The 21,139-nt window shown below is 35.7% G+C and overlaps 2 protein-coding genes across 7 annotated transcripts; one reads left to right on the top strand and one right to left on the bottom strand.

The window, feature by feature from the left end:
- Positions 1-620: 620 nt before the first annotated feature.
- On the bottom strand, positions 621-4,163 carry LOC123891338 (ribosomal RNA-processing protein 8-like). Its single transcript, XM_045941183.1, has 9 exons — positions 3,736-4,163; positions 3,590-3,651; positions 3,264-3,315; positions 2,542-2,656; positions 2,347-2,441; positions 1,276-1,382; positions 1,073-1,187; positions 891-935; positions 621-811 (listed from the first exon to the last, which is right to left on the bottom strand). Exons 1-9 carry the CDS (start codon positions 3,877-3,879, stop codon positions 737-739), a joined length of 810 nt encoding a protein of 269 aa, XP_045797139.1. The 5' UTR covers positions 3,880-4,163; the 3' UTR covers positions 621-736.
- A 3,700-nt stretch (positions 4,164-7,863) lies between these two features.
- LOC123891337 (transcription factor GTE8-like) lies at positions 7,864-18,225 on the top strand. Of its 6 annotated transcripts, none has more exons than XM_045941182.1 (12): positions 8,061-8,338; positions 8,507-9,900; positions 10,032-10,080; positions 10,161-10,562; positions 12,955-13,025; positions 13,184-13,256; positions 15,672-15,749; positions 15,832-15,947; positions 16,060-16,126; positions 16,248-16,378; positions 16,465-16,597; positions 16,790-18,225. In XM_045941182.1, exons 2-12 carry the CDS (start codon positions 8,620-8,622, stop codon positions 17,692-17,694), a joined length of 3,306 nt encoding a protein of 1,101 aa, XP_045797138.1. In that variant the 5' UTR covers positions 8,061-8,338; positions 8,507-8,619; the 3' UTR covers positions 17,695-18,225. The 6 variants fall into 6 exon arrangements, 5 of the variants coding, with proteins under 5 accessions (XP_045797135.1, XP_045797138.1, XP_045797136.1 ...); XR_006803066.1 differs by having other exon boundaries at positions 8,062-8,338; positions 16,465-17,770; positions 17,841-18,225; XM_045941180.1 differs by having other exon boundaries at positions 8,062-8,338; positions 8,507-8,979; positions 9,016-9,900; positions 16,465-18,225.
- Positions 18,226-21,139: the final 2,914 nt, after the last annotated feature.

Here is a 21,139-nt window from a genome sequence, read left to right as displayed (position 1 = left end):
TTAATTAATCACTTACGATTAAAACTCAACCAAATGACATTCTAATAAATAAAAAGCGCAAATGAACCTAAGAGCATTTAGACGAGATGACGCATATTTTTTTAACTTAACTAAGATCATAGGTTCAATCCCTAACTTTAACATATAGCGGTGTTAAAACTCTAATTAAATTCCACAAAACTCAAAAGAATAGTATCTGCAATTACGTATAGAAAATACACAATTAATAAAAGAAAAAACTCAAATTATATAAGTTTCCAGTCTCGTATTCAGATGATTACAACTCATCTCCAATAATCTCCAATAATTTCCAATAAAGTGTGGATTGATTTTCGATGAAGTGTTTATAATTATTTAATGTGTGTATATAAAATAAGATAATGATTTAGTTGACACCGGTAATATTAATATGCTCTTTGTGCAAGAGTATACGATTGCATTTAATTATATGTATTAAAAAATGTTTGACAACCGTAAATCCTATGCAACCATGTGACTTTTACGTCGACAAAGGTACAACCATGTGACGTCTCTCTACGAGTTTCCTCAAAATTCTTCATTCAAACAACCGTAAATCCTATGCGCCTATCAATCAACGAATAAATTGTACAGAACCTGGATTGTAAAGAACCAAATAATACAACAACTTTTGAGATTCACTGGCCATGCTAACAACAAATATGATTTGACTTTCGTCCACACAATGATAGTGTATAAACATATAAAATAATCAGTCTCAACGACGCTTGTATAAACAAGGTTTAAGTGATGGCCATTCAATTTCCTTCTTCCTTTTAGAATCGTGCTTTTCCTACAAGCGAAAATGCAAAATCAGAAGAGATAATCAAACAAGAGAAATGGAATCACGTTGCAATGCATTAGTTACATACCTTTTTCGTGAAGTAAAACAAAATAAACATTTTATTTGAGAAGTCCTGCAAAGTTTAAACATCAGTAAGTACAACCAAACAATATATTATAGGGGATATCAAGTTTTGGTTTAACTTCTTCTCTTCCTATTTTACCCTTTATATTATCTTAACTACAATTTTTAAATGGAACATATTCATACCCTTTTCACAGAGTTAAATCCTAGCTCAGAAATAGCCTTTGAAAACTTCTCTGGGTCTGCGCCTCCATTATTTGGATCAAACCTGCTCTTTACTTCTGCTATCAAGAGCCAGCCACTGTTCAGAACTACAATAAGTTAGATAACGAGGAAAGCATGAAAGCAGGCCAGGTTAAAAACGATTAATTCATTATAGAAAAAATTACCCTAGCTTAAGCACCCTGTATGCTTCTTCAAGGTAAGTTTGATAGTTGGTTCCCATCAGTGAAAGACAGAACACAGCAACATCAGCAGATGAGGAATCTAGTGGAGTCTGCAAGTAACTCACAAAAATGAGCATGTCTTGTAAGCAATCTAACTATTAGAAAAAAAAATCATAATAAAATACATGCAAGTATAATTAGTCCAGAAGCCAACATGTACATTTTTTTTACTAAAGATAACTACTTGAAATGGGCCCGATAGAATTACGTAACTAGTATGACAGAAAACTAAAATTCTACTTTCCTTCAATATATCAATGAATCTGCTAGAAACCTGAATAATGGGCCCGATGTCATAACTGATATAGGCCTTAGTACATATTAGCCTGTCACTTGGAAGGTTTATTATAGAAAGTGCGGCCAGGGAGAGAAATAGATAAGTGAGGGCAATAATTAGAGAAGTAGTGCATGAGGGGGTTATCAAACTGTTTGTATTCTGTGTTATGGTTTCCACTGGGAAGAGAATTTTCATTCTCAGAAGGAGCTTTTGCTCTGGGAGTTATAGGAGGAAAACTCTTGTAATCATTTACTTTTAATCAATAATAATACCCTCATTCTACACTATTCTGTTTTTGGGTTTCCATCAGAATCCGTTCAGCCTTTCATGATTTCACTAATGTACCTCAATATATATATAAGTACAATCTCATCGATAAAAGATGTACTTCATGTAAGGCACAATATTTGACTAGAAGAAACTGAAGACCTCAAGTAGTGTTGTCAAATTTCCGCCATGGTGCCACCAATGCAATATGGCATGAGCATGACAAATTTTGTGTCATTGTTGCCATACCACGCACCACCTATTATATCTGCCATGTTTCCACCATAGGCTGTAATGCCATGTTTCAAGCCTGATTCGTTGTATTTGTTTCGTAATATATAAGCAGTAATGAGAGCCTTTTGTACTCTCAAAAAATAAGTAATCATATACTATTAACTGTGATGTTTCCAATGCTATAAACTTAGTCTCCAACGGATACAAAGTACATTAGCCTAACAAGCAAAACTTACATTTGCCATGTCACAAGCAATTACATCTGGATCATTGGAGACAAGGTCTAGAGAGAAGACAGTATTCTTCACGCTTTTGGAAATGAGTGCTTCCCCTAAAATGCAACAGAAAGATGAAAACATTAGCAGTGAACAATCCAAATACAGGTATTGTGTAAAATATATAATTAACAACAAAATCAAGTGAATTCTCACCACAACCAAAATCAGCAACAACAAAAGAAGGGTTCTGTTTTTTCAGCCACTTAATAATTACATTAACTGGCTGTTCTGGCCAATTAGACATTTGTGTTTTGTACCCTGCATGATACTATCCAGATAAATGAAAAACAATTGAGACAGCTAATAAAAATGAGCAATTCAAACCATTACAATACATGCTAAATAGCTAATAGACTAAGATGTAAGAGGATATGGAGCTAAGTCACTAATCTTGCAAGTCACACTCATAGTCATATATTATAAGTTGCTCGGTGAATTCTAACACTGATTTCTTTAGTTACATTTTTAACTCTGATTTTATCATTAACAATGTGGATTTTGTTGTTTAAGCTATAAATTCCGGTGACTAGACCTGACAAGTCTAAAATTCCTATAACTTTTCAGTTCAATGTTTTGCCATTGTTCCAAATGTATCTTATATTATACGAATGTTAGGTACTTTGATGCAAGTAAAAAATATGTGTCATGTAGCTATCTTCATGGTTGATAATTACTTATGTGCAGATTTTTGGATATTTTACCTAAAGAAAGGAGGATTCAATTTGAGTTTCATCACAAATTAAACTACACAACTACTTAAGTCTTTTCCTACGTCGGTATCAATAACGCTAATCAAGGTACACTATTATATCTTACTGTAAGTCATGTCTAATGACAATTGATCCAAAACAAAAGTCCATGTAAACAACCCTTACCAAGTTAAATAAAGATGAATCTTCACGGAAATAATTAAGTGCCTCCTTCCCACTGAAAAGAAAAAGAAAGATCCTTAACTCTTGTCAACCAAAAAAGAATTAAAAAAAAAAAAAACTTATAATGATACATAAAAGTTTATTTATTTGCATAAGTTGTTTCACATTAGCTCAAAAATAAGTTAATTCAAACGGACGGGTAAGTAAGTTATAAGCTAGCTGGTAAGCTAGTTTATCGGCTATCTGCTCTTTTTTACTTACCAATGAATGCCATAAGAATAAATGAATTGCAGCAATGAGTAATAAATAACATAAGAATAACAACATACGTGCAAGTGTAGAGCTTTTCGTTAATCATCCTAAAGTGGCCACCAGATAACCTCGCTCGCATCTGCAAAACCAAAATCTGAAATAAAAATCTCAAAAAATAAATTTAAGAAATTAATAAATAAAAAGGTTGGGTTTTTCGGTATACCTTTTGGAGAAAATTGGAGGGTTGATTTGACTTTGTTCGCTTAGGAGTAGAAGAAGCTGATAAAATTTCTTGTTGATTCTTTTTTGATACATCATTTTTGTTGTTGTTGTTGTTGTTGTTTCTCTTTCGCTTTTTGTTGGTCATTGCCTCACACAATCTTCTTCACCGGTGACCCAATCACGACGGCGGCGTGATCCAGATGTTAGGACAATTGATAGAATGCAATAATCCTTCTAAGATTGGGATTTGAGAGCAATGAGAGAGAGTAACAAAAATTATTCCTAGCTTCTAAGTTGAAGACAATCGATTGGGGCATATTTATTTTTCTTCATCTTCCTCTTTTACCCTCTTTGTTATGTTGCGGCTGCTACAGTGCAAGTCGTTTTGTTCTACACTTCTAGGTTCAAGCAGGAAAGAAAAAGAGATGGACACTTTATCTTAGTTTTTTTTTTTTTTATATTGCTGGTCAAAAAAATTTGGTGTGAACTTTTTATAATACTAATAATACCCTTAACTTTTTTCTTTTTGAGCACCATGTTTTTTTTGTTTTTTACATAAGTTTGCATAATAGACATAGACTAGCGCGGAACGCGCCTGTCTAACCCCTAGTTTAATATAAGTGTATTATGTCCCATAAGTCCTAACTCAATTGACAAAAAATGTCAAAATTGTTAAGCCGTTAGGCCGGACGTCGTTACTCGGGTTCGAAAAATGCAAAAATTGTTAGGTCGGACGTCGTGACCCGGGTTCGAACCCAAAATCTCACAATTATGTGAGTTTAATTTCAGTGGATTACCACTTCATCTAAGACAGGAAAAAAAATTACGGTACTTTTTAGCAAGTAGTCTTGTAACGTTCACATTTTATCAGAGTCTGGGCAAGTGTTTGGTTGCAATACCATGACGGGAGGATTTTTAATTGAAGTAGCGAATTTTTTCACAAGAAAGGGGGGTTTGAATTGTGACCCTTTTAAAATTTAACCTTAAGTCACAATATAAAATGTTAGTAATTAAAATAAATCTGTATATAGTGAGATCGTTCTAAGAATGATTTGTGCAGTGTAAATCAGTGACAGAAAATAAAAGTTAAGGGAAATAAGATAAACACAAAGAGTTATCCTCGTTCACCCCTAATCTTTGGGTTACGTCGAGTCTCCACCACCTGTTAGTTTATCCACTAGAATCACTTAAAGGTTACAGATCCACGATCTACAATTCTTCTTTAATTTTGACCTAAGATCAACAACTACCAAAGCTCCTAGAGTTTTACACTTTCCTAGTCACCTTGACCAAAAACACTCAATCAATAGTCACGTATTGATTTGAGCAATTACAATGTGATTGATTTGGTTCTAAGCTATTTTCAGACTCAATACAAAAGAGAAACTTAGATGAATGCACTCTAAAAGAGATTGATACTCAAACTACGATACAAATAAAGTGACTTAAAAAGAGCTTTGAACTTGAGAGATTGAATGTGATTGTATGACTTAGATTGCTTGAAAACTCGTGAAGAATAGCAAGGTAAAGAACAAGATGATGAACAATAGCAAGAACAAGAAGAAGGAAAGTGAGCATGATGTTATGTTACCATGGAACGTCAAGATGAAGAAGGAAGCACAATGAGAAGAAAGAAACACGATGAAAATTTGGGATTCTAGGGTTCCATTTGTGTTTGTTTCGTGCGGGTCAAATTCCATATGGGGTCGGTCGATTTTTAACCATTTTCATTTCTTAGTCAGCAATATAAATGTCACATAAGCTTTCCGTCAGTGACATGGAAAAAAATTTGACGGATTGGACTAATCTTGATAACGAAAAAATTTTATGGGATTTTTTTACCATTTTTAAAATGTAGGGACCATTCTTGACAATTTCGTAAAATGTAGGGACTAAAAACATATTTAACCCATTTTTTAAAGTATGTTAATTGGTGTGTCTGAGACACCGTTTAAAGAAGGGTCTTGCTAACAAATGCCCCGGACACTCTTTAAGGATTTCAATTAAAAAAATTGGGATTTGCTATTCAAAAAGGATTAGTGGTGCAACTTGTTGCCCGTCTACCTTTTGTTTATGTATAATTATTTTATATATAGGTATATTAGAAAACTTTTTATTTAAAAATTTAAATATTTCAATTTTCAATGACTTTACAACTTTTTATAAAATTTTCTTAAAAACTTATTATTTAAATTTCTTAAAGTGTCTGGAGGAACTCATTAGCATTTGCCTTTAAAAATCTAAAGCAAGTAAAATAAATAAATTTTACATTAAAAATAATATTCATTATATTTTCAAAAAATAAAATATACAAGTTTTAATTTCTTTTACCATATTAGTTTCTTAACTAAGAGCTTCTTCAATTTTTCCGTTCTCTTAAAGATCTTACCTATAACTACCATAGAAATTTTAGGTATAAGCTCCACAAGTTTTACCATAACATCTTCAACCGCGCTCTTGATCATGTTCGTCTTCTTAAAGAAACACTTGCTCCCAAGTATCATTGAATTTTAAGATAGTCATACAAGTTGCACAATACCATCTTCAACTCTCGAAATTCAACAACCACCAATAATCCAATAAGCCTTAAAGTATGATTATCCTTGCTCCAAATTGTTTCTATGAAGATAATTCGATACTATGTTTTGCACTTCTCCGACTTTAATTGAAACATAACACACAATGTCTTCACAGTCATACCGTTTTGGAGAAACAATACAACTTTTTTCTCTATCTCTCACTAGATAGCTAGGAGTTAATGTTACTTATTCCAGTCCCACTAGTAAAATATTTCACCTCAAACTAAGTTTCTTCCACCATAACTTCACACAAGAAACCCTTAGGTGACTAAGCTTCCAAACATGTACATCCACCATACCTTCCACCTTGTAACCTGTAAAACTTAGCAAAATGTTCTAAAACAAACTTTCAGCCATTTGTTAGTTTCCAAAGTTTTCAATTCAGTTTCATCACATAGTAAATTTTGTTTAACTAGTTTGACCAAACTCATGTCACAAACAAATACCAGCCTAAAATCCTATAGATCAACAACATCATTAGAGACACAATTAGCAATAGATACATGACCAATAATAATAGAATCATCTAATAAGTATAAATCGCACACTTTGGTGCCTCTACCTGCTATCTTTGCATCAAGCGATGTTTCTATAATTCACGCTCAATTCTAGTCTCATTTAAACCTTACAAGTTTTCTTGTTTCCAAGGTAAAAAATTCACTTTCAACTAACTATAGAGTCTCAAAATATTCCTTCTTTGGATACATACGAAAGGATCAACCAAATAACCCCTAATTAATTTATATATTTTAATAAATACATTAAGTTGAACATTAACTAATTCTCTATGGCTCAAAAGATAAATTTGTAAAATTCTTATTAATTGCCAACAAATTTAATAACACAATTAATTTTTCATTTTTTTAACATACTACAATCAATTTTCTTAACTATCATGATTTACTTAAAGTGGTCTTTTATCCGGGGACATAGGTAGCATAATAATTAGGTCCTGTCTAATACGCGCAAGCGAGACACATCTTTTAAAGTGCTCAAACTTGTTTTCACCATTAGATCAATTAATTATGCCATTGAATCAATGTCACATGATCACATCACATCTCATTTGATCAAGTGATAAATTTTTTTGGTATAAAAAGCAGATATTTTTTCTTAGGCAAAATTACACTACAGGTCCTTTATCTTATTTTTTTGTAACACTTTGGTCCTTTATCTTTTTTCTGTAACATTTTGGTAATTTATCTTTTATTTGTAACACTTTAGTCCTTTATTTTTTTTATCTGTAACACTTTAGTCCCTTTTTTTGTAACAGTTTGATCCTTTATCTTTTTTTATTTGTAACACTTTGATCATTTATTTTTTATAAATAAATAAGATAAGGACCAAAGTGTTACAAAAAAAAGATAAAAGTCCAAATTGTTAAAAAAAAAAGATAAAGGACCAAAATATTACCAAAAAATAAGATAAAAGACTTGTAGTGTAATTTTTCCTTTTCCTTATTAATAAGAAGAGTCTTGTTAACATGTGCCTTAAAGGTACAAGTTAACATTCTCCTAATAAGAATAGTACGATAAAACGAAGTACCTGACAAAATTATTCATATAAGTACTGTAAGTATTAATTACATCTCTCTAGAATCTAGAGTTTTAACACCACCAATATTCGCATTTATCAAAAAAAGAAAAAAGAAAACATTACAGCAGATCGAATCGTATCCGTTAATTATACATCGCACGGCTTACAATTTTTCGGAGTAATACAAATTGCATAGGAAAGTCGGCGTCATAATCTTCTTACAAAAAAAAGTAAATAAGAGTCCAACTTCTTCTTCTTTCCTTTCTCTTCCTTCATCTTCTTCACACGTCGCGCTTTTCGGAAAACGCGCTTAATTAAGCTTCTATCATTTCACTAAGCAAATTAAGTTAGGGTTTCACTTCACCTCTGATCCCTTTCCATTTCGAATCTCCGCATCTCAATTCGTAGTTTCATAATCAATTCCGAGGAATTCAAGGAACTACTTCGAGTTTCGTTGCTGCTGTTTTCAACTTCTGTGCTACAATTTGGGTAATTACACAACTTATTATCATTATTAGTTTATTATTTGAGGCTAATTTTGTAGTTTTATTTATGGAAAATATCCTAGTGATTAATGAATAGTAATTAGATTTAGATATTAAATATTTTTTTTTTGGTGAGTAATTTAGATATTAAATCTTGTTTTATTATGGACAGTTATACATATTGAACAAGCTGATTTGGGTGATTTTGGGGATTTTGTTCCATGATTAGTAGTACTGGATGTGGAAATTTTGGTAGTTGAATTGAACTGAACTTATTGCTTTAGGATGGCGAAGAGTAGGGTTGCTGGAAGTTATTTTGGTAATCCTCTAGATACAGTTGGTGAATCTGAGGGGTCAGGAACATCTGGACAAATAGATACTGAAATTACGGTTTCAGAGGATTCTAGTGCACCGGCAAGGAAATCTATTAGTTTGAACTCTGGTCGTCGTGGTGCATTTGGTGCTTCGATATTAGTTGTTCCATTGTCAAAATTGTCAACAATTGGAAGAAAAGATTTGGCGCAAAGGTTGAGATCTGAGCTTGAACATGTTAGGCAACTTCAGAAGAGAATTGAAATACAGAGATTGAATGGTGTTACGTTGTCATCCTCTAGTGATATTCTTAGTTGTAATAATAATAATAATAATAATAATAATAATAATAATAATAATAATAATAATGGGAATAATGGTCAAAGAGTGGAACACTCGAGGAAAAAATCGGTGTCTAGTTCTTTACCAGGGAATAAATCGAAATTTTTGGGTAAGAATAATAAGCCACGTGGATGGAATCGAGGAACTTCTGGTAAGTTTGAGGCTCCAGCACAGGGTTCTTCGCCAAACAGTACAAATTCTTTGTTGATCAAAGATTGTGAGTCATTGTTGACACGATTGATGAGTCACCAATATGGTTGGGTTTTCAACACCCCTGTGGATGTGGTGAAGTTGAACCTTCCTGATTATTTCACCATCATTAAACATCCTATGGATTTGGGAACAATTAAAACCAAGATCGATACAGGAGCGTACTCAAATCCATTGGAATTTGCCGCTGATGTGAGACTTACATTTTCAAATGCAATGACCTATAATCCACCAGGGAATGATGTCTATATCATGGCTGATACCCTCCGTAAATATTTTGAAGGGAGATGGAAAACGATAGAGAAGAAACTGCCCAGAAGTGATGCTCTGCCGTTGCCTACGAAGCCAGGCCCTCGTCAAAATGTGAAAACTACTAGACCCACGCCTCCTTCCAAAAAGAGGAAAATTGTCTCATTGCCCCCTCAACCTGAAGTTATCACACCTGCTAAGCCGGTTATGTCGGATGAAGAGAAGCACAATCTCGGTCGACAGTTGGAGTCTTTGCTCGGGGAAATACCTGTCCATATTATTGATTTCTTGAAAGCACATAGTTCAAATGGAAGAGAAAGCGGAGAGGATGAGATTGAGATCGATATTGATGTTCTCAGTGATGATACACTTTTAACATTACGAAAGCTTTTGGATGACTTTTTGCAAGATAAGCAAAAGAACAAAGAAAATGTTGAAATGTGTGAAATAGAGGTGCATCCCTGCTATCTAAAGTTATTATCACATTTCATGTTATTGTCCTACTAATCTTCCTTTGCCATACTGAAATTCTGTCTTACAATACATATTTTTTGACTTCCTATAATCTATATTTTCTGTTGCAGGTGTTGAATGATTCTGGACCTAGCAATTCCTCATTGCAACCATTTAAAGGTACAATTGTGAGTTTGTCTATGTGCATGTGTGGATGCATAGTCTGTTGTTTTACTTTTCAAAAACTGTTCTACTTATAGGTAATGATCTGGCTGATGAAGATGTGGACATTGGTGGAAATGAGCCCCCTGTTTCAAGCTATCCTCATGCAAAGTTTGAAAAGGACGTTGGTGGAAATGAATCCCATGTTTTAAGCTCTCCTAATGCAAAGGTTGAAAACGATACTAGTGTAATTGAGCCCCCTGTTTCAAGTGACCCAAAGGACATTGGTGGAAATGAACCCCATGTTTTAAGCTCTCCTAATGCAAAGGTTGAAAACGATACTAGTGTAATTGAGCCCCCTGCTTCAAGTGATCCTGATGTGAAGGTTGAAAAGGATGTTGATGGAAGTGAGCCCCCTGTTTTAAACCATCCTGATGCGGAAGTAGAAAAGGATGCAACCTGCAGAGAGAACAAATGTCAGAGTCCAGACCACTCCAATGGTACTTCTTGTATTCTGTTACTGTGGACCGTGGTTTTCCATGTCTTTGAAGATTTCATCATAGGATATATTTCAGAAATGATTTAGTGAAATATCTTATTTTATTTCCCTCCATAATAGCGTTATAGAAACCCATATAAAAGTAGAGAGAGAAATTTCAATCTGAAAAATAGTTTGCATTACCATTCTGAGTGAATTACACAGTGATACAATTATTTCTAGAACCCTTAAAAGTGGGAAGCGGTTATGGCAGCTGTAACTACACTTATGACAGCTGTAACTGCACTAAGCTAGACTCTGACAAACTATGCCAGATGAGCACAACTTAGCCTAGATGAGTTATGTGAGACATGCAGAGGGAGGAGTATTACATATTCCTATCACCCCTGAATCTGGCTTTAAATTCATCCTGCTGGTTTTAAACTCTTCTATTTTTTCCTGTCTTTTCTCTCTGCCTTTTTGTAAGATGAGTATTTCAGAAAAGCAAAATATTTGAAAAATATATATATATATATATATATATATATATATATATATATATATATATATATATATGTTCATTTTCATATTAACCCAAAATCACTTGATCCTCCATCTGTTTATATCTTAAAATGCACGATCAACATGACGAACACTTTATGGAGCAACCGAAGTATCTTTTTTGCTTACAGTAGGCTTCTGTTCTTGTAAGGGGAGGACTACAAAGCACATGTTAATTTTAATATGTTTCATTCTTTTTGTAAGCTGAATTAGCAACCCCATAGCATTGCTTTGTGTTTATAGGCTTTTCTATTTGATAGTGTGACATGAATTTGTGCAATTCGTGTTGAATTTCCAAAGTGATACAAAGAAAAAAGAGAGGATATTGAATCCTCCTAAGATATAAATAAATAGGAAACTAGCCAGTAAATGGAAACAAAGCCCCTAAACAAAAATACTAATGCTTAATGGCTCTCCAATTCCGTTGAAAATCTTTGAAATTGATTGGTCAGGAGAATCCCAGCACACCATTGGGAAGCCATGTAAACAATCTTATTATTAACCATGACTATGGTAAGGATACAGACCTTTGTAAACAATAAAAGCATCCCCTTTTCTAACTGTAGGCGTTGGAAACAAAGAACACTGCTAATGAACTGTGTCATATGCTTCCAAAACTTGTATTCTTAATTAGAAACTGATACATGTTTTGGTTACATACACTAATATTCGTACACCTACTATGAGACCTGACAATTAAAAAAACAGTTGTGTATTTGCATCTGAATTTAAACTATATATGAGACACATTCTAAGGGACTTCCTAGATGGTTAGATTCGATAAATTTCACAATTCAGGAGCTTGCACCAACATTCCTAAAAATGGAAACTTGGTATCTCTGTATCTGCTTATTTTACCAGAATGCAATTCTATTTCACCCAATAACAGCTTAATTAAAAAAATCTGATTGCTAATATAGTAATATTAAAGGCAATTGAGGGATTTTCTTCGCATAATCAGAGTTGCAATTTGCATATGTCAGCTAATTGAAATTGAAACGTGAACTTGTACAGTTTTGTACCTTTACCTAATTGAGTTGTTGTTCAAGCGTGAAAAGAAATTGTTGAAGGACTATTTTAAATTGAATGAACTATGCCTGTTTAGTAATTACTATTGTTTTCTTTAGATTTTTGTTGAAGTCTCACTTTCTTAGTAAAAAATAAAAATTCCTAATTTATGCTCAATAACCACTGAAAGGTTAATGGAGTGTGTTTAATGAGAAACACTTAGTTATTTAGTACATCAACCACTTGTGTAGTTGCTACTTATTCCGAAACTGGAAATATTTTTGTACCAAGAATTAACCTTTTGTAATTTTCCTTTTACTTTGGTAATCTTCAATGTGAAAATTTAATTTAGTCATTATGTTACAAGTTTATGTTGAATATCATGTATGCTCGGAGTTCTACTTGCCCTCTTTAAATAATCTCTCTTTCTATTTTCGACTGTGGGCTGAATCGTACAGTCTAAGCAAGAGGGTCAATATTGGCTTCACTTTCACATTCAGTTATCTCTTTTGTTATGTCATGGTATCTTTAGAAAATATTTTCTGAAGCTTAAAGTAACGTGTGGAGACAAGTGAATTGCCTGTTGTCGTTATTTATACAGCAACCGGTTGGTTGCCAAATAAGGCAAAAGTTTTCATTTACTTACTATAAATTGGTCATTGCATTTTGTTTTCCTTTTTTAGATGTACGTTGCGGCATTCAACTTATTATATCCATAGTTTCTTTTTTTTTTTTTGGCACATCCATAGTTTCTTTTTTAATTGCATGTATTTTCACTTTTGATGTATAACCAGATAACTTTTAATGTTAATTTAGTGACCAACCAACGTGTGCATGCATTGCAGATTCAGACTCTAGTAGTTCTTCTGATAGTGAATCTGATGATGTTAAAGCAAGTCCAGCCAAAGAAGCAAAGGCACGGTTTTTTTTTTCTTTCTTTCAGTAAATGTTATTATTTTTTCTTATATCATAATTTGCATTATAAGAATATGATTGTTTATTTGTTGATGCTGTTTTGGTTTCTGCTATACGGTTCTTTGCTACATATAATTATTCATTTGGATTCTTATTCAGGTACCAGAAATTACGGGTTCTGATGCTCAGTTAGACGAGAAGATCGGGGCTGCTGATAATCTTGAGAGAAATCGTGAGTAATGGATCTTTGTTTTTCCTTTTTAGGTTTTAATGTGTTGAAACTAAATAATATAAGGATGTGGGCCAAGTGTCATGACATTTTGAATTAACACACACTCACAGTTGAACTAAATAATATATGGGCTTTGACTGTTGCACAAAATGGACCTGCTCTGCTCACTATATGTCAATTGGTATAAGAAAACAGGCTCACTAGTCTAAAAGAAACACAAAAAAAATCGAACTGGGCCTTGAGATTTGTTGTAGGAATAAAGTATTAACTTATTAGTTTATTTTAAATAATAGTTTACCTTAGGCCATTTTACCCTTTTATTTATTTGTTCAAGGCATAGTTGAAATGTTTGATTGATTCCCAAATGAGGTACAATGCCTTTGTTAAATACAATCATCAAAGATAAAAGGATAAAATGACCTAAGGTAAGCTATTATTTAAAATACACTAATAAGCTAATACTTAATTCTTATAACAATACTGAATTCCTATAACAAGATTCAACAACAACAAACAAGAAGAGAGGGTACAGGTAGCAACACGGCCTGGCCCCGTTGAGGGCAAGTCAAAAGAAAAGGAAGAGACTACTATCCAAGTTACAAATAGGTTAGGAAAAGAAGTCCCATTTGGACTTGAAGGTGGGGTTTACATAACAAGAGTCCTCTTAGTATTGAGAGTTGAGCCTAACTCAACCTCGGGGATTGCCCTCACATATAAACATATATTCAGGCCATCTCGTAACCGATATGAGACTCTTAACACACCCCCTCACGCCTAAGCGCCCAACACTATTGGGCTTGGTGTGCAGATATAAATGGTGGGTGGCTTGATCATGATAGCAGGTGGCCTAGCGGATCGTGGAGGAGGCTTTGATACCATCTTAGAATTGAGAATTGGGTCTAACTCAACCCAAAAAAACGGGCTTGTAAAGTGAGGGTTGTCCTCACTTATAAACATATATTCAAGTCATCTCGTAACCGATGTGAGACTCTTAAGAAGTCATGATGACATTTTGAATTAACACACTCACCGGTGTTGAACTAAACAATAAACGGGCTTCGATTGTTACACAATGGACATGCTTAATTGCCAACAAATAGAATTCAACGAAAACTTTAGTCTTCCCTTCCTTTGTCTCATGTTTTGTGGTAACTTCTGTGGTTTGCTAACACATGGCTTCTCATCTTGACCAGTATAATTCTGAGCTGGATACTCTTTAATGAATACCACATAATCATATACTGTGCTTTCTGGAATTCCGCTACATCAAGAAAATATAAATAAATCATACAAAGTGCTATAACTGACTGTTGAACTGATATTTTGAAGATCCATCTTGAATTTTTATGTTGTAAAGACAACAAATTGCAGAAATTTGTTGCTGTAAATTCTCATGGACAATTCTATAGAGGCTTATTTGAAATATTTGAGTTTATCTTTAGGTAAATGCTGTCATTTTCTTACAAGTGACAATGACACGGTTCTGCCCCTTATCACCCTTTGTCTCCCCTTGAATTCCCATGCCCCCCAAATTCTATTTTTATGGGTGATAACTGTTTAAACAAATTTTGAAAACACAACTAGCTTTTCAATGCGTTTTTGAGGGAGAAAAACAGCTTGTTGAATTTAAGCCCATATAAGATAAAATTGCATATGATAAGCATGTATGAAATAAGCGGTTACTTAAGCTGTCTACTAAACACCCTTTGGTAGGAATAAATGCTTGGTTTTTTTTTTAATAGCATAAATGCTTCGTTGTTGTTGATGCTTTGCTGTTCATATTGTTTGGGGTTGGGGGAGATAATGCTGAATTTTTGGAGTTTGAATGTAAATGTTTTTTGTCGGAACTGGGCCTGAAACACTGACTCGCATTGAATAGGAATATTTTCTCTCATGTTCCTTTTCTTTTATCTTTTTGTTGAATTCCCATCACCAGTAGAATTTATGGGTTTAATGGTGTGAATAGCTGTAAAATTGCCATTGACCAAACTCTCCCAAAGTTTAAATTGTTCTATGATTTTTTTTTCTTCTCCATTTGAATTGTCTAACTTCAGTGAACTGAGCAATATTCCTAGAAAGTATTTTCAAAGAACACCAAATTAACAAAGGAAAAGAAAATGTTTTGGTTTCCTTTTCCTGATATAGTAATAGACTAATAGTACCTATGAACTTTATTTTCATATAACAATGATCTAATTTAATGTGAAAAAACCACTTGTGTTTCCATTTAGACATTTCAAATTTTGGATTTGGGATTATTACATTACTCATTATTAATCTTGCGAAAAACTTGCATATTTTTGGTTATTGCTTGTTTGTTAGCCTTGAATTCTTTTAGCTTTGCCTTCACTATCATGATTAAAATCCTTGGGCATTGTTATACTACCATAGGTTCTTACACTTAATTTCTTACAGAATGTGTCAGTGGCTTAGATCAAGTTGAGGATTCTCAGGATAAACGAAGTTCTTTCGACTCTGATTGCCAGCAAGATGGTATGTGTGTGTGGACTATTTAAGATATTGTTTTATTGTAATGTTAGATGACTATAGACAAATTATCTTATAAATGTTGCAGGGGACAGTGGTCCAACTGAGAGACAGGTCTCCCCAGATAAACTTTATCGAGTCGCAATATTGAAGAAACGATTTCTTGATACTATCTTGAAAGCTAGAGAAAAGACGCTCACACAAGTAATTCACATCTCATATTTGAGATATGTGGGACTTAATCTGCTTGTATTCTACTTCTGATTGTTGTTGAATTTGAATGTGATTTGTTTTAATAAAATTTGGCTGATGTCAGGGAGAAAAGGGAGATCCTGAGACACTGCGCCTGGAAAGGGAGAAACTGGAGATAGAGCAAAGGAAAGGTGGGTCCACTTCTGTACTTGTGTGCTATTATAAAGAGTGGCGTTTCTATGCTAACTGTTCAACTTAATTAAGTGCTAATAATCTATCCTGTTGAATGTTGATCCAACTCTTTGTCAACAGAAAAGGCAAGACTACAAGCAGAAGCAAAAGCTGCTGAAGATGCTCGAAAGCAGGCAGAAGAGGAAGCTGCAGCCGAAGTCAGACGAAAGATAGAGCTCGAAAGAGAAGCTGCACGACATGCTTTGACACAGGTAAAAGTGGTGTGTCTATCTTTCTGAAATATGTGTTTGCTTGTTTATTCTGGATGTTATTGGAGTGTATGCTGGAATCTGTGCAGATGGAAAAGACTGTTGAAATCAATGAGAATTCTCGTTTTCTCGATGATTTGGAAAGGCTTAGAGCTGTACCTGCTGAGACATTGCCAATTTCTGTAGACGAGACAAGTCCTGATCACGCTGAGGATGGCTTGGGTAGTTTCAAGTTTGGCAGTAGTAATCCCTTGGAACAACTAGGGTTATATATGAAAGTTGATGATGAAGAGGAGGAAGCAGAGCCACCTGCAGTTCCAAATCCTGTAAAAGATGTAGAAGAGGAGGAAGCAAAGCCACCCTCAGTTCCAAATCCTGTAAAAGATGTAGAAGAGGGAGAGATTGATGGCTTGGGTAGTTTCAAGTTTGGCAGTAGTAATCCCTTGGAACAACTAGGGTTATATATGAAAGTTGATGATGAAGAGGAGGAAGCAGCGCCACCCTCAGTTCCAAATCCTGTAAAAGATGTAGAAGAGGAGGAAGCAAAGCCACCCTCAGTTCCAAATCCTGTAAAAGATGTAGAAGAGGGAGAGATTGATGGCTTGGGTAGTTTCAAGTTTGGCAGTAGTAATCCCTTGGAACAACTAGGGTTATATATGAAAGTTGATGATGAAGAGGAGGAAGCAGTGCCACCCTCAGTTTTAAATCCTGTAAAAGATGTTGAAGAGGAGGAAGCAAAGCCACCCTCAGTTCCAAATCCTGTAAAAGATGTAGAAGATGGAGAGATTGATGGCTTGGGTAGTTTCAAGTTTGGTAGTAGTAATCCCTTGGAACAACTAGAGTTATATATGAAAGTTGATGATGAAGAGGAGGAAGCAGCGCCACCCTCAGTTCCAAATCCTGTAAAAGATGTAGAAGAGGAGGAAGCAAAGCCACCCTCAGTTCCATATCCTGTAAAAGATGTAGAAGATGGAGAGATTGATGGCTTGGGTAGTTTCAAGTTTGGTAGTAGTAATCCCTTGGAACAACTAGAGTTATATATGAAAGTTGATGATGAAGAGGAGGAAGCAGCGCCACCCTCAGTTCCAAATCCTGTAAAAGATGTAGTAGAGGAGGAAGCAAAGCCACCCTCAGTTCCAAATCCTGTAAAAGATGTAGAAGATGGAGAGATTGATGGCTTGGGTAGTTTCAAGTTTGGCAGTAGTAATCCCTTGGAACAACTAGGGTTATATATGAAAGTTGATGATGAAGAGGAGGAAGCAGAGCCACCCTCAGTTCCAAATCCTGTAAAAGATGTAGAAAAGGGAGAGATTGATTAAGCTATGCACATTTTGTATCACAATCAAGTAGTAAATTATATATAGTTATGTCCACCCCACAAAAATATCCACATGTATTTTAGTTCTCGTGATGCGTTAATACATCGTAAATGGGACGAAGGAAAGCATTCAGCTTCTCGAAGGACAATATTAAACTCAGGCCTGGGCTGTCATGTCGTTGGGGGAAGCGGTTCTTGGCCATTCACAATTAAAATGTTATGCATCCATCTTCTTGTTTTTATAGTACGAGTCAGTATTTTGATTTTCGCATCCCTTTGTCATGGTTAAGTTACACAAAAGATAAGCAGTGTTGGTCTTGAAATTGTGAATATTGAAGGAGCTACATCTTTCTGGTTACTGGGAGTTGTATTTGTGTTTGGCTATTTCTGTAGATGCTAGAATTTTAGTTTAAGTTTTATATCAGTTTCATTATCAGGACACGAGACATTGTAATGTACATTATATACTTGAAAACAATTATCTATGATTGTCAAAAAAAAAAAAAAATCTATGAAATAATCTTCATTTGCATGTCGCAACTCTATTTAGTTTCATTTTCACCTTTGCGTCATTTTAATACTTGTTAGCTAGTATGTCTAATTGTCAAAAAAAAAAAAACTATATTCTAATTGTTAGTTTCACTGAAGTTATTGATGAAGTTTATCCCCCAAAAAAGGTTAATTCCATACCTATGAGTATAGTTGTTGAAGTTGTTTTAAATAGCAACTCATATGTTTAAACCAAAAAAGTTGTTGAAGTTGTTTTAAATAGCAATTCATGATTAAACAAAAAAAGAACTATATTCTAATTGTTTTTTTTTTTGACTAAAATATATTCTAATTGTTAGTTTCACTAAAGTTGTCGCAACTCATGATTAAACCAAAAAAAAAAAATAGCTACTTGGACTGGGCAATGGGCTTAAAGGCAAAATCAAACTAGCCCAATTAATATGAGAAAGGAAACAGGCCCAAAACAATTAAATTCTAAGTGTCCATTTGGCGATATAAGGCCTGGGCGAGGTAGGCAATGAAGGATACCGCCCATAAGATGGATTTACACACGATAACAAAATATCTTCGTCCTTCACTGCCTTAGCAATTAACTTGGGAATGAAGAAACCAACTCCTTGAAACTGCCATGGCTTGGAGACCAAGGTTTCATTCCTACTTTCACGCTGCATCACCGGAAAAGGCGCTGAAGACCGGATTTTTAGGAACCCTTGCTTGGAGAAGAAGACTAGAAGTTCTATAAATAGCTCCTTACTTTCATTTGTAAAGGGATCGAATTCTGACTTATAAAACTCCCAGGGTTGTTGGGATTGAACTGAGTGTAATCACACCATTTGATCAATAATACAAACCCCCTTGTTTTTTACCAGAACATTTTGGCGCCCACCGTGGGGCTGCGGTAAAATCATTTAATCCCAGCCTATCACAGCAACTAGACGAAAAATCAAACATCTTCACATGGCTGGAGAACACGAAAACAACGACAACTCTAACGTTAACACCCTGCAAGCCGCCGTCGTAGAGATTCGGCGCTTGCAAACTCAGATTGCGGCCATCGAAGCCGAAAGAACTAATGAGAAAGAAAAAGCGAAATTGATTTTGGAGGAGGAGGAGGGAGAGGGCGTCATGGACGTACAACCCTTAGCACAGCACTTGTGGGATGCCCAAGTGGTGGAAACAATCAAGGTTCCTCACCTTCCTACCTTCGACGGAAAGACGGATCCAAGGGAGCACCTGATGGCAATTGGGACACAAACTGCCATAATCAATGCTCCGGAACATCTAAAGTGTAAATTACTAGCCGGCACCTTCAAGGATGTCGCCCTGCGTTGGTACATGAACCTTCCGAGAAATTCAATTGAGAGTTATGCTGACTTTCATAAAAAATTTATTCATCAGTTCGCTGGATCGAAACACGTGAAAGTCACATCAACCAGTCTTTTCTCCATCCGCCAAAACCATGGCGAGTCATTGCGTAACTTCCTCGCCAGATTTAGCGAAGCCACCATCAAAGTCTCAAATCCAAATCAGGAGATGTTCGTAGCAGCCTTCCACAACGGGCTAAGAGCGGGACATTTCAATGAATCCTTAGCCCAAAAGCCAGCCTCGTCAATGCAAGAGGTGAACAAGAGGGCGGAATGTTATATAAAGGGCGAAGAAAGTAACGCCGAGAAAAGGCAAAGAGACGTTAAGGAGAAGGAATACGTGGGCCGTGCCACTAGAGCGCCCGAACACCCACGACCAAAATCGGGGGGCCACCAAGGAGACCCATGGCAAAGGCATCATGGGAAGCCCTACCGCCAACCGCCCAGAAGGGAATTCAGGAATCACCCCGCCAATGAAGACCTCACGCCATTAAACGCCTCAAAAGTTTATGTCTTAAACGAAATTCTGGCCACTGGTTTGGCCAGCCTCCCCCCAAGGAGAACCAGTAACATCCCCATGGGGCTGGACGATAACGCCTGGTGCGCATATCACAGGTGTAGAGGTCACTCCACAGAAAAATGCTTCCGCTTAAGAGATTTAATCGAAGAACTGATAAAAAGCGGACACCTTCGCAAATTCATTGACGACGCCGCCCAAGGGCGGGTTGTCGTGCCAAAAGTTCCCCGACAGGAGCCAAGGGATCCTCCAGGGCCAAATAGAGAACCTCCCAAGGGGAGAATCTCCGTGAATACGATAGCAGGAGGATTCTCAGGCGGGGGCGAATCAAGCTCAGCAAGGAAAAGGTATGTACGCCGAGCTATCTCGGAAATATACCTCGTAAGTCAGCCTCAGCCATTAAACGTACCAGATTTGGCATTCACGGCAAAGGATGGTTTGGAGGTAGCACCCCATGACGATGATCCATTAGTGATACAAGTCCAAATTTTGAACTGTGATGTAAAAAGAGTATTGATAGATTCAGGGAGTTCAGCGGATATTATGTACTGGGAAGCTTTCAAGGCCATGCAATTAGCGGAGGAACAATTGCAACCATACTCCGGAACCCTGGTTGGGTTCTCTGGCGAACAAGTGGACGTAATGGGTTACGCCTCCCTTCTTACCACGTTTGGAGAAGGCAGTAACGCCAAAACTATCAAGGTGCGATACCTGGTAGTTAAAACTCCTTTTACCTCCTATAATATTATTATAGGAAGGCCCGCCTTTAACACATTAGGGGCGGCCATGTCCACTCTATACCTAGCAATAAAATACCCCCTTGAAAATGGGGGAGTAGGAACAGTAAGGGGCGATCAGATTCTCGCCAAGAAGTGCTACGAGTCTAGCTTAAAGATACGACACCGAACTTCCAGCGCAAGCGGAAAATTCGAAAGAAGACAAGCCGCAACTCCAGGCGGCATAAACATCATAGAGAGCGCAGATATGGATCCGAGGGAGGAATTCCAAGATCGAAGGGTAAGCCCTATAGAAGACCTAGAGCAGGTTCAAATTGG

This window comes from Trifolium pratense, linkage group LG6 (assembly GCF_020283565.1).
Source record: "Trifolium pratense cultivar HEN17-A07 linkage group LG6, ARS_RC_1.1, whole genome shotgun sequence".
Lineage (NCBI taxonomy): Eukaryota > Viridiplantae > Streptophyta > Magnoliopsida > Fabales > Fabaceae > Trifolium > Trifolium pratense.
The sequence above is the reverse complement of the archived record's forward strand: the minus strand, read 5'-3'. Positions and strand labels throughout refer to the sequence as shown.

What these genes read in the sequence shown, in the direction of transcription:
- LOC123891338 (XM_045941183.1), bottom strand. Translation starts at nt 3,879, where the DNA reads ATGACCAACAAAAAGCGAAAGAGAAACAACAACAACAACAACAACAAA. An exon ending in TTGCTTGTGACATGGCAAAT is followed by an intron (nt 1,383 to 2,346) that starts GTAAGTTTTGCT and finishes AGTTACTTGCAG; the next exon opens with ACTCCACTAGATTCCTCATC. An exon ending in TGTTTTACTTCACGAAAAAG is followed by an intron (nt 812 to 890) that starts GTATGTAACTAA and finishes TTTCGCTTGTAG; the next exon opens with GAAAAGCACGATTCTAAAAG.
- LOC123891337 (XM_045941179.1), top strand. Translation starts at nt 8,620, where the DNA reads ATGGCGAAGAGTAGGGTTGCTGGAAGTTATTTTGGTAATCCTCTAGAT. An exon ending in GTCCAGCCAAAGAAGCAAAG is followed by an intron (nt 13,026 to 13,183) that starts GCACGGTTTTTT and finishes ATTCTTATTCAG; the next exon opens with GTACCAGAAATTACGGGTTC. An exon ending in GGAGATAGAGCAAAGGAAAG is followed by an intron (nt 16,127 to 16,247) that starts GTGGGTCCACTT and finishes CTTTGTCAACAG; the next exon opens with AAAAGGCAAGACTACAAGCA.